At 45.2% G+C, this 12,500-nt stretch overlaps 3 protein-coding genes across 9 annotated transcripts in view; 2 read left to right on the top strand and 1 right to left on the bottom strand.

Moving 5' to 3' along the window:
• LOC126571207 (protein kinase shaggy) overlaps positions 1-5,580 on the top strand; it is a 41,537-nt gene extending 35,957 nt beyond the window's left edge. For all 3 annotated transcript variants that reach the window (XM_050229526.1, XM_050229525.1, XM_050229524.1), the window contains exon 9: positions 1-5,580. This exon is cut by the window's left edge and continues 120 nt beyond it. In XM_050229526.1, the coding sequence (XP_050085483.1) occupies positions 1-227 (227 nt within the window). In that variant the 3' untranslated portion in view covers positions 228-5,580.
• A 3,621-nt stretch (positions 5,581-9,201) lies between these two features.
• LOC126571044 (nucleolar protein 16) lies at positions 9,202-10,124 on the top strand. Its single transcript, XM_050229265.1, has 2 exons — positions 9,202-9,379; positions 9,466-10,124. The coding sequence occupies exons 1-2, from the start codon at positions 9,276-9,278 to the stop codon at positions 10,040-10,042; spliced, it is 681 nt and encodes a 226-aa protein (XP_050085222.1). The 5' UTR covers positions 9,202-9,275; the 3' UTR covers positions 10,043-10,124.
• Positions 10,125-10,291: 167 nt separating this feature from the next.
• Positions 10,292-12,500, bottom strand: part of LOC126571043 (spectrin beta chain, non-erythrocytic 5) — a 54,949-nt gene continuing 52,740 nt past the window's right edge. For 4 of the 5 annotated variants that reach the window (XM_050229263.1, XM_050229259.1, XM_050229260.1 and 1 more), the window contains one exon: positions 10,292-11,234. In XM_050229263.1, the coding sequence (XP_050085220.1) occupies positions 10,954-11,234 (281 nt within the window). In that variant the 3' untranslated portion in view covers positions 10,292-10,953. Of the gene's footprint in view, positions 11,235-11,804; positions 12,309-12,500 lie in introns of all 5 variants that reach the window. The other variant, XM_050229264.1, reaches the window with a different exon arrangement.

The following is a 12,500-nucleotide window of genomic DNA, read 5'->3' as shown; positions in this document are numbered from 1 at the left end:
GTGCCGGTGGCAGTAGCTCGTCCGGTGTGGCCGGTGGAGCGAACAGCAGCACCGTCACCGGCGGTGGCGCCAGTGCCAGCAGCAATAACGAGCAGATCAACCTGCCGCAGCAGCAGCAGTCATGTGGTGGCGCATCCGGCGCTCCAGGGCCCGAAGATATGACGACGGCTTCGGGAGGCGATAGCAGCTCTTGCCAACCTTCGGCAGCGACCTCATCGATGGGTTAGCTTTAAATTGTGTTGTATCTAAGTATGTGCGTATAGGTTATTGATGGTGTCTGTTGTGTGTATGGACGGCGCAGATTCATATGAGGAACAACCAGCAACAGCAACAGTAGCAGCGGCGACACTCTAACAAGCAAACATGATTGTGCAACTCCCCCCTGGGTGTATCCTCTCCCTCCTGCCCCCGTATCATATGGTTCGGCGTGATGTGTATGATCTTCCTCGAGAATGTGCGCACGTGGGCGTGTGTACGTGTGTCAGTGCACGCACACAAGGAGTGTGCGCACACACGTACACACTCGGCATTAATACACACATACACACATGCATATACATACTGCTGGCTGCGCTGCTAAGCGAGTAGGTGGCCTCATTTAACCGCAAATGACGACGGTTGAAGGGGGGTGGAATGCTGCAAATTTTACAAAATGTTTCCCGTTTCGGTGCATGGGGAAAGGGCGAGAAAAACAGAGACAGATCAGAGAGAGAGAGAGAGAGAGAGAGGGAGAGAGGGAGGGAGAAGGAGGTACGCGAAGCGAAAGAACTAGCTAGCCAGCTGTGACGCGTATGGTCCCGTGCGCGCGGGCGGGCGGGCGGGCGGGCGGGCGGTCGGTGTATGATTAATCAAGAGAGGAGAGAAAAGAAATGTTTAAACACCTGGTCGACGTTTGTTTCGAACTTTATTAATATTATCTTAATTTTATATTACTATTTAAATAATCGACTGGGGACTGGCGCGACTTGGCATCTTTTCAACCGCCTCGTGTCAACACGTGACGCATCATGCGTGGCGCAAAGCACCGCAACAGCTAAAATATGGGAGCGCGCTAAGCTCTATACTGGTGGTCTGCACTTGCAGTGCTGGCCCGCCGTTCTACTTTATCGTTGGCTTTGTTTGCTTTAATCACTTCCTCTCCTTTTCTTTCTAATCGTCATTATCATGATTACGCAGCATGTGTTGGACTACAGCTGTATTGGGTCTGTTGTTGTAAAACCGAACGGACCGGTTCTGGTTATGGCCAGAGCCGCAAGTTGAGATAAGTCATGCACCATATGGATGCGCATTGTGTGCCGTGTGACGACATTGGAAGTGCAGAGATTCGACATATTAACCAAACACATTCGGTAAAACAAAACAAATATGATCCCTTAAGAACAAAGATAACAGAAAATAAGCAGACAGCGCCAGCGCCAGGGGATAGTGTGCAAGCGAAACATAGTAGCGATACAGCGGGAGCTTTCTTCTTGATAGAAAAAAAAACGCAAAGATATGAATATAGTTGTTAGATCTTTACACACATACACACACACTCTCACACTCACGTACACTCCCAACAACACAAGTTCCCACGGCTATACGATTTATATCGCATTGCATAAGCAGTTGGAGAGAAGCATCATCCAATTGTCAGCACACATTACTGCAACAACGGAAACATAAACCACAACTGATAGTAGATGAATTGTTTTAACAGTAAGAAATGAGGAAGAGAGGGTGTGTGAGAGAAAGAAAGGGGAAGAGAGAGAAAGAGAGAGATCAAAAGTGTATGTGTATGTGCGCGTACCAAGGACACACACGTTCCTTCGCGCTCCTTAGGACGCGAAGTTCTCCATCACAGTAAACTCTTAGCATCGACATCATATTTAATTACTTACCGCTGCTAAAAGCCCCGCCGCACAGTCACAGGTTTGCAATATACGTATAAAAATATATATATTGCTGAAGCTATGTATGTATATATACATACATGTATATATATATATATATATGTGTGCTGATTAATGGGAAGTAGAGAATCTAGGACGTCAACTGACAATTTGGACCAATATCAAGCCCAATCAAAAACAATGAAAAGAGAGAGAGAGAGAGAGAGAGAGAGAGAGAGAGAGAGAGAGAGAGAGAGAGAGAGAGAGAGGAGAGAGATTGAGAGTCAGTTGCTCCGTCAGCGCGAAGAAATCAGCAGTGCAAGAAAAAAGCAAGAAGTGACCCTTCCCCTTAAAACGATTTACCGAGATAGGCAAAGGCAACAGGTTAATCCAGGATCCAGCGATGAAAAGGAAGCCCGGGGTGGATTGAGTTTTATTGGTGGCCATCATGATCGGTAACCCAATAGAAAATTATGCAAAAAATATAGACAAAATGACGACACAGAAACACATTGGCGTCAGTTGAGCACCATCACCACCACCACCTCCCGTTTGTAGGATTCTCTGGATAGTGTGTTGTTTTTCTTTTTTATTTTATTTTCTATTTGTTTCAATCCCGAACGTTATCATTCGCTCGGGGGGCCAAGGCGGGGTGGAGTGGGAGCGTACATACCATTAAGCTGATTTTGGTCGTTTTGACACGTTGTGCAGCAACGTAATGTACTGTATACTGTGGCGATGTTTAAGTGTACAGTAGTAGGGGCGGGGAAATACAGACACTTCCTCTCTCTTCCTCCCCCCCCCTCCCCTTCTCGGGGTCCAGGTTAACCTTTTGCTGGCTAGTAGCGCAGTTCAAAACTCCCAGGCTATGTGGTCCGTTTTGCTGTGTAAATGGCAGTAGAAAGAACAAGTCCAATAGCAGGGGCAGGCGAAAGCGGCGGAAGATAGCTGAGTTTTCCCCGATGTTAGTGCATGGGCATTCCTCTATTTATGTGGAGGATTGCAACTATATTGTATAAAGCGGCTAATAAAACTAATCAAGTCAGAAGATAAGTGACGTGCTCACACCCCGTCGAAGGTAGTGTTTGAATGCATATCCATCTGCTGCGGTGTCGAGGAACGTGGTTGTTTGTTGTTGCGGTTGCGACCCTCACGCCTGCTGCTGGGCTTGAAAAAGGGCTCTTTTCCGGGGCCCCGAGGGCCATCGACTGGACTCGTAGATTCTCTTGGTGGTGCGTTGTTCTGCTAGCAGTCGTAGTAGCAGTAGCGAACGAGTGATCGATCGAGCCTTCCTCATTAGCGGCCAGTTTTGTTGTCCTTTCTTTATAACTATCTTTCCTTGTCTTAACATTATTAACTCGGGTTTGTTGCTGGACAAGGATAATCCCCGCTTGGTCGCTTGGCCGCTTGATTCTGCCGCATAGGCCCTGTTTTCAACGTGTGCAGACTATGGTTGCGGCAGAGATCAGGCGGGGTTGTGCGGGTTCTCCGAAAAGTGTATACATATTTTTGGGACCCCATGATGATGCTCTCGCTTAGCTGTGCTGCGGAAGCGTTCGGCCATAAGGCTGGCAGGGGCAAAGCGAGGCGGAACCCACAAGAAAATAATAGAAAGATGTAAGTTTAATTATTTGGTCATTTATTTTAATAAGAACAAACAGAGGGGACCCAAGAGGTAGTGCGAGTTGGTGCACCATGCTCGGTGCCGGACTAGTACTCGTAAAGGACGTCTGAATTACATCTTGGTAGTAAATAAACGTATAATTTATACTAAATAAAAACCAATTAAAGGTATATTATGTAAAGAAATTATATATTCACACACTAACACACATACACACGCATATAATAAGGATAATCCAAAATCACAAAAGAGGACCCCTTGCCTGGTGCGCGAGAACTCGTTTGTGGTGTGGTAAGAGTTTGCGAAAGTAAAGTAGATTAAATGGGCATTGGTGAAGAGAAGCTAGGTTAAAAGAATGTGGAAAGATATTTAGTTTTCCCCCTCCTCCCATGGAAACAATCCAATGTACATTCACTTAAGACTCTTTGGTATCCGAATTCCATTGGATGTTGATGCTCCAATGCAGTAGTATATGCACCGAGTTAAAAGTGTGCGCGACGAGATGAGTTAAGGTTACAAGAAAGGCTAGAAAACTAGTTATTAAGTAAGGATGATGTTGGAAGAGGTCGGTTGACGTTCTTATCTCACCATTTGACTGTTCACTAATCCTCTGGCAGAAGACGCAAACATCTAACACAGAGTGGGGCAGCGAGAAGATAGATAAAGAGAGAGAGAGAAAAGGGGAGAAAAGAGGAAATTCAAAATCCTAAAAAGAAACGAAAAAGAATTGCGACTGAATTAGTATCTCATTTAACATATTCAAGGTAAACGTCGTCTACTAAGGTCACTAGGGTCTAGGGTCTTAATCAAAGAATCATCAGCCAATTGGCTGGCAATGGTACCTTTGATTAATTCCATTCAACCACAATCGCATGCGTGCACGAAACAAACATATTAACAGTTTGCAATGTTACACCCAGTTCTTTGGAATTCTTTCGCAAATTGTCAAAATACTCCGTTAAAATACACAAGGCGTAAAGCGCAAATCGTCAGAGAACACCAATCAATCAGCAGAAGCACAGTTAGTAACAAATAAGGAAAAAAAAAGGAAATCTATAGTACTACTGCTGTAGTTGGAAAAGCACACTCAACACACTTCTCTTTTCTATCCTTCTCTTTCTCTCTCGCTCTCTGTCGAGCTAACTTACGAGAAATAGTACTGTCGCAGCAACAATGGTGAGGTGGAAGCAGTAAAAGTGCATTGTAAGGACGAAAAAAAGTAAAAAAAAAGATGATAAGAAAAGCAAAGTCGAAAAAATCAGAAAAGACGAAGAAAGAGAATTGTAAGTAAATAACTCTATTACTATAAATACTATATATACAAATATAAATATAACTATAAACAATTATATATACACACATAGAAGGTTAAACTCGTGCACAGGATATGAATAATACGATCATATGACGATCACCGGTGGGCGAAGGACGAAGAACGCGTATATGTGAGTGAATCTGTGTGATCGAGTGTATGCGTGCGTTTATGTGTGTATGTGTAGCAGTGTGAATGCGTATGTGTGCTTGGGTAGGAAGATTAACCGGGAAGTTGCTAAGCGCATCAGCGCCGTTCGAAGCGAGATTAGTAAACTGATTCTTTTGTTTCTCAAACGTACCGTCACAAACCTGTGGTTACTGTGTCCAACCATGATCGTCGCCATAGTTGATGTTTTGTGATCGCCAGGATTACGCGCTTCACTCAATCCATGCGATATCCGCATGCTTGGTTGTTATGCAGCATAATACACTATTTGTGTACCGATAACAACAACGTTGACATGCAACAGTTAACTGATCCATCGTATCCACCCCTAGAACCACACTAGAACGCAAGTCATTTGTGATTCTTATAGTGGTGGAAAATTTGGATTTGTAGCGGGGAGTTATTAGTATATTATTATTATTAATATTATTATTCTTATTATTATTAATATTAATTTTGGTTTTGTACTACGGAACGCGCGCATACAGCTCTAGTTGCAAACTCACTCTACCTAGACAAAACCAGATATCGGGTTCGGCTGCTGCAGTGCGTTGATCTCGATCGTAAAAGATTGAAAATATACGTATATGTTTTTATATTATTTATATATATGTTTTCTATTATTGTTTCATTCTTATTGCAATCTTTTTGCCCTTTTTTTTTACTCATAACTTCTTTAATTCGATTGCCCAGTATTTGTGGTATTTACTCTGCCACATCTTTTTCGTTTGTTGCTTCTACTCTGCTCTCATACCATTCAACTGCACTTCAACAATATCTTCCATTGTTTCCACATTCTCGGACGAAGGCAAATCTTAACACAGAGATAGAAAGATAAAGAAAGAAAGGGTATTCAGTTACAGCAAAGTGTATAAAAGATTAAGTCACATGGACAACCGTAACATAGCCAGTTAACGACAGGGCAGCATAAAGGGAGAGCAACATGTTCTTCGTCGTAATCATATCCCTCTTACTTTAAACAAGTACGGCACACTGTGTCGTGCGTTTTGTGGCATTCACTGTAGCTACTCCCGTGGCTACTAAGATCGAACTGGGGTAACGTAGAAATGAAACAGTTTTTGGCAAAAGAACCAAATGCACCCCCAAATGGTCGACGCCGATTCGCCGCCTCGCGGACCAGGCGATAAATACTGGGGTTTTGAGTGTGAGGGATAAAATAGTTACAAAGAATAAACAAAAAAACCCTTAGTAAGTTAGTGCAATATAGTGTCAAGAGCGCGAAAGAAATTTTGCATCGCATTATTCGGCAAGCAAGCACCATCACGACCACCGTCATCAATCATCATCATCATCATCATCGACTTCTCATAGCCGCGTAGCCTAATAGTACATCCATCCATCCATCCAAGCAGTCGCTGTTGACTGGGTTTTGCTGTTGATTTGGTTTGCACGTTTTAAAAGAAAATGATAAACGAAGTGAAGGAAGCGATAGTAAGAAGAGAAAAAAAAGATTAACACCACAGTACTAACAAATTGGTGCCTGGTTGACTGGCAAACAAAAAACCACAAATCACCAGAAACAGGAACACCATACACACTAAACGTGCAGAGGGCAACAGAAGCCCACAGGGCAAACGTGGAACGAAACCGGTGAACGAACGAAATCAGCTATTAGAAATCGTTATTTAAACGTGTACGTTTCCGCACTGGACAGTAGACCTTCTTAACTGATCTATCCTTAATCGATCGAACGACAGAAAAGGGAAATAGTAGTAACAGGCCAAAAACCACTTACCGTCATATTATGCCCATGGTGCTTGCCATTAACCAATCTCTACCAGCTAACGTTACCGTGTGTGTGCGAAAAAGAAGAGAGAGAGAGAGAGAGAGAGAGAGAGAGAGAAAAGCAGCAGCTAAAGCTGCACGTGGTAATATACTACAGACGAAAAGTAAAACAAATACAAAATCCAAAATCTGGAAGTAGCAACACAAAACAGAGAAAAAAACTCTTCTTTTGTTCGGAAAACCAAAAAAAAACAAACTATAAAGTGGCGATAAAACACGAAAAAAGAGGAAAAGAAGCAAAAAAAATCAATGAAACTGCAGTTCAAACACAAAACATAGTTAATGAAGTACTGTTTCTGGCGTTCCACGAAGACCTGGTGACGAAGAGCCCCCCCCCCCCCCTCCTTTTTGCATGGCTATACATGCGCTGCTACTAGTTCTGCTACCGTTGGGTTTCCGTTTAAAACGAACGTTCCTCGTCGGTGGTAGAGAGAGCGAGAGGGAGAGAGATTAGTAGTAGAAGCAGAAGCTTAGTATCTCTGACTACGCCACAGCACCATCAACGAATGTGGTGCGAATTTATGTTCTTTGGAGCCTTTCCCTTTGTGTGGCTCCTCCTTATCTCCTCAAGATACCTAGTGCGAACGATACGATTTGCTGATGTTATTTCTTTCATTGTTGTCTTTCAAAGTGTACTAGTGTCTGGCAGATTGCATATTCCTGCTTGCTCGGATAATAGTCATGGAAACCACTTCACCACGACACCATCATCTCGCTCCGGACTTAGTTACTCGATAGGAGAGGAGGATGCAGATGATGGTTGAGTGGTGATGATGATGATGATAAGGGAGGAAAAAAACTGAAAAAAACGATTAAAAAACAAAACCAAACAAACACACACAACACACACACACACACTCAAATCAAATCGCTCTTCAAACTCTCTTCAGAAAACTAGCAGTTGCAGAAAGTGTGGAAGTCTTAAACAATCTAACACAGAGATGGATCGAAACACGTTACTCGGGAGCACGCATTACTGTATTCGTGTTTCTGTTCGGTTGTTCCGCAAACTCCTTCCTAGTTCCAGCCTCTATCCCGTTTACCATCATCCCCTCATCCTTCATCCGAGAAGGCCGCGGCCGTGGCGGTCGTCTTTACCTCTTTCCACGCAAATTCTCTTTAACTCGAGTTCAAACCAGTTGATTCAAACCACAGCAACACAAGAGCAAACCAAGAGAAGAACGAATGATAGAACCAGCATTAGATTGTATTTTTTAGTAAATATTTCATTAAGACACAACATAGGGGCGGGGCGCGTGAGCTGTGGATGATAGCGATATGGATGGCGGTTGTGGGTTGTGCGGGAGGTTGATAAAAGAGAGAGCAGAGCGGAGAAGAGGGTCAATCTTTTGGTCTGCACACGACTGACGGCAACGACCGCAATGGTGCGTGCGCTTTATGGCGCTATATGAACGACCAGCCGTGCAATGGACAAGATGTAGGAGGAAGGCAGAGCGCAGCGCGGGAGAGTTAAATCAGTTTTGTAAAAAATCATGTATGTTTGTTATAGCTTATAGCGAAAAGGTATTAGAAAGTACATGGTGGAACAAACAATTCAGTAAAAATAAACGACGAAAAGAAAAAGAAAAAACTTACTCGCTGGACGTCGTCGGGCACTGCCCTTAGCTCCAGCATTGGCTCGACCACAACGGGCGCGGGTGCGCGCGTGTCGATCGATATCGAGGAGCGAGAATCTTGTGCACATTCTTTCCCAAAAATTCAGAGCACGGGCAGCGCGTGTGCGTGACACTTTCTCGGGAGCATCGGGTCAACGCCGATCTCTACGCGGTTAGTAACAGCGCAAGGGGGTACAGCGAGCGTGTAAGGGCGGATTTAGTGTCCAGGGACATAAATGAATTGGCAACAGTAGGATGTGTAGAACCGCAGTGCAGTTCAGTGGCACCGAAATGGGAAAGCACATAATGGTGGACGACGAATGTGAACCCACACACGAGCTCTAGCTGACACACAGAAGAAAAGGAAAAGAGAGAACGAGGAGCAAAACGGTGGAACGGAGACGCAGAGGGGAGACCAGGTAACAGATAATTGCAATAAATGTTATAACGAAACTGTAAATGAAAAATTCAGCCACTTGGCGCCATTTGCGTTTCATTTTTCTTCCCGTCTTGGGGCGTTAACGGTCAACGCCGATGGCAGTTAGTTTCGATTCAAATTAAAAGCACCCCAAAAAGTACGCAGCCAGTCCGTAGTTTTGCGAAACTCTCTTGTGCTTTAACTAAATAGCTAGTTTCATTCGCAAAATGTTCTCAAACGTAACGGCACAGCAATTTAGTTGTTAAGGCCACGGTTCGCTACCAAAAATTTGAGAAAACATCGGGAAATCATCTGTTAAAGGCTGCTAGAGTGCGGAAGCATAAGCAGGCAGCCTTTAATTTTGCTGCATAGGCATCGCCGCAGAAGCAAAAAATCGCACGCGGTTCGTGTTTTGGATTTTGTGTGTTTGGTTTTCGCGGATTCTTCCCCCCAAATAATAATGGTGCGCAGGTTGAGAAGAACGAAAAAGAATCAAAAGTACGATTACAACCGGAATCGGAAGCGGTTGAACATCAAGGATCGTCTAAATGGCAGGGTTAAGTGGTAAGTACGCTTTGTTTTTTGGGACCTCATCTCTCGGACCACGATGTTTGATGGCGCACCTTTTCCTTGTACCTGCCCTTGATCAGCCCCGAGATCCGCAAGGAGTATGACCAGAACAAGGTGCCGGCCAAGAACATCCGCGAGATGGGACTGGCCTACAACGTGAACCGGGCCATCCCGATACCGAATGTGAAGCGGCAGATGAAGCTGATGGAACGCGAGTTGAACAACGTCAAACCGCCACTAGCAGCACCAGCGGCCGAAGGTGACGAGACCGATCCGGAAGAGACGACTGCCGTTCCCATTGTTGCCGAGCAGCCGGTGAAGAAGGCACGAAGGCCGGCTCCGAAGCAACATGTGGCCGATCAGCTGGAACAGGAAGCGAACGAGTTTAACGGAATTCGGTACCGATTACCGCGGCCCCAGGTTCGACAGATCATGATGATGGTTGACCGGTACGGGTTCAACTACGCAGCGATGGCCAAGGATCGACGGAATTACGAGCAGGAAACGTGGCGCCAGTTTCGGGCCAAGGTGCGCCGCTTCCTGCGCATACCGGCCCAGTGTACGCCGTACCTGGAGCGGAAAGGATGGCTCGACTGTGATATGACCGATGCGACCGATCCGCGATGGAAAGAGTACGGTACGGATGATGAGGCGTAAACGGTGGGGGTTTTTTTTGGGCCATTTCCATATGAATAAAAGCTAAGAGACAATAACATGGTGGTCATTATTAATTCTGATTCAAGAGCGGCGTAAATCTGGCCCCGTTTAGTTTTTATCGTTTCTCATTTTTTGGCGAGTTTTCAGCCCACCGGTATAAACGTCCTCGAAACGGTAAAATTTCAAAGATGGGCATCCGGTGGTTTTGAAATTTTCTTTCGTCGCGAATAAAATTCCAACATTTAAGAATACTTTACAGAGCGGTTGTATTTTGCTACCGTTCTCATCGCGTCCTCGCGTAAACGGGCTCTTCTCTAAAAGGTAATTACATGCAAAATAAAGAATGCGTCTCTAAACTAACACCCTAGGAGGCTCGCTTCCCTGTCCCGCTAAAGCATCAAACTAGTTCGCGCGCTCGCGTTACCTTATCGGTTGCCGAGGTGATACCAAAAATGCTAAACTATTTTTAACGGCCTGCTTGCTGTTGCCTTCCTCCAGTGCACTGCCTACTGCCTACAACTTACACAATAAAAAACACAAAATAAAAGAAATCGAACCACTTGGAGGAAGCAAAGACGAATAAAAAGCAAGAAGAATAAGAATCGCATACTAGCACTCCTCTAGAACCTCTTAAACACTTAAAAGGATGAAACAATCCACTGAAGAACACACCACCACCCCGGAATATCGCGCGATAACGCGGACATTCCACATGATAGGCAGGCAGGTTTGCTTCGACAGCAGAAAGGGGCGCATGAAAGGATACACTACGCTACTATACATATTTCTTAAGGCCGAACCTGGGAACCGTTGGCAGAATAAACACTACGGTGGCTAACGTAAAATGGAAAAATCTAAATCCTTCCGCCTTCCCGACCCGATGGATAGATAAACCGAAATCCCCCCTTTGCTTAGCTCGAGTTTTTCGACTTCTTCTTGGAGAATATTCTAAACACGCCCTTCTTATCCTTGCCAGTGGCACCGTCCTTCACCGAGCCTCCGCCCTTAATGAAGCTCGCCTCACTTTCGCTCGAGCTTTCGGCCGATTGATGACGCATACTGCTACCGCCAGACATCCCAAACGGTGCTCCAGGGAAATCGGCAGAACCCCCGGTCGGAAGGACGGCCGGTGGCATGCCAGGTGGCGGTAGTGACGTCGGACGAGACGCATCGAATCTCGACTGGCCCCAGCCTGAATGATCGGGACACGATCGGGCGCGAACCGAGTGAGTGAGAAAAAGAAGAAACGAAAACGTGAGTAATGCAAGTAGTCCTAGCGTGAAATTGTTTAGTTAATCTTTCAAAAAAGGCAGCGTCGTTCAAACACCACACCGGAATAGATAATCAGTTAGTTCAATTTCTAGCCTATTCGCAAAATCTACGTGAAGTACTAATTCTAGATCGGAGCATCGTCCACCACCATCGTCACCATCATCACCACAGCATTAGTAGACATAAAGGAATTCCCACAACCATATACAAAGAACACCCAACAGACCATTCCCAGGGAGCAGCCCAGGGAGTTTTGATTGTCTTTTCTTCGTAAACTCGAAACCAATTACCACTCGACATCTCGAGAGCATGATCTACTCAGCGGTAAGTATGTGTCCAATTCAGAATTAGGAGGTTTTCGTGGGAGCCACAACGCCGGTTTTCAAATTAGTGAAAAAACAGACAGATACATAAAGGAAATTGGATGGTAACAAAAGAAAATGGAAGGGGTTATTGATTGAATGATCTAAAAACAAGATTGCTGCTGTACCGGTGTTGAAACCTTCCAGGTTGATACTATTGCCAAAAGTATTGCTGCCGGCTTGGTGCACCGGCGGCGCCATATTGCTGTTCCCATTGTTATGATAGAGCCCACCGTTACCGGTGGTGCCGGTTGGCGGGATACCCGTTGCTGCTGGTGGTGCCGTTGGAAGCTGATGATGCCACGTGGTACGCGATGTACCATTTCCGGTCTCTCGTGACGCTGCTAGTGGTGGTCCAGAGCCGCCCACCATGCTACTACTGTTAGTGAGACGCTGCGTAGCGACATTGACATTGTTCTTCTGCTGTTCGCGCCGAATGAACTGATCGATCTGTTGTTTCTGCTGCTGCTGCTGCTGCTGCTGCTGCTGTTGTTGCTGTTGTTGCTGATGGTGATGCTGGTGTTGCACACTAACGGGATGCTGATAATGTGGTTGTTGCTGTTGCTGTTGCGGCTGCTGATAGCCGGATGGTGGTTTGAGCGAGGTAAAGGTACTCAAGGGCGGCGATGCCGCTGGAAGCGGTGGTGAAGGATACTCTACACGGGATTCGTTTTTAACGACACAACACATACACGGCGGCACAAAACAGTACACCGGTGAGCGGGGGCAGATGGCAAAGGTGGAATAAAATAAAAGGTTGTTTTTGGGAAGTATTAGTGACACAGGACAACAATACATAAACATTAAAGAACGACATAAACATA

The sequence above is a fragment of the Anopheles aquasalis genome, chromosome 2, assembly GCF_943734665.1.
Source record: "Anopheles aquasalis chromosome 2, idAnoAquaMG_Q_19, whole genome shotgun sequence".
Taxonomy (NCBI): domain Eukaryota; kingdom Metazoa; phylum Arthropoda; class Insecta; order Diptera; family Culicidae; genus Anopheles; species Anopheles aquasalis.
Note: the sequence above shows the minus strand (reverse complement) of the source record. Positions and strands in the feature narration are given on the sequence as shown.

Bases quoted from the DNA above. Each gene is read 5' to 3' on its own strand.
- LOC126571044 (XM_050229265.1), top strand. From the start codon at position 9,276: ATGGTGCGCAGGTTGAGAAGAACGAAAAAGAATCAAAAGTACGATTAC. The intron at 9,380-9,465 runs GTAAGTACGCTT...GCCCTTGATCAG, and splicing joins CTAAATGGCAGGGTTAAGTG to CCCCGAGATCCGCAAGGAGT.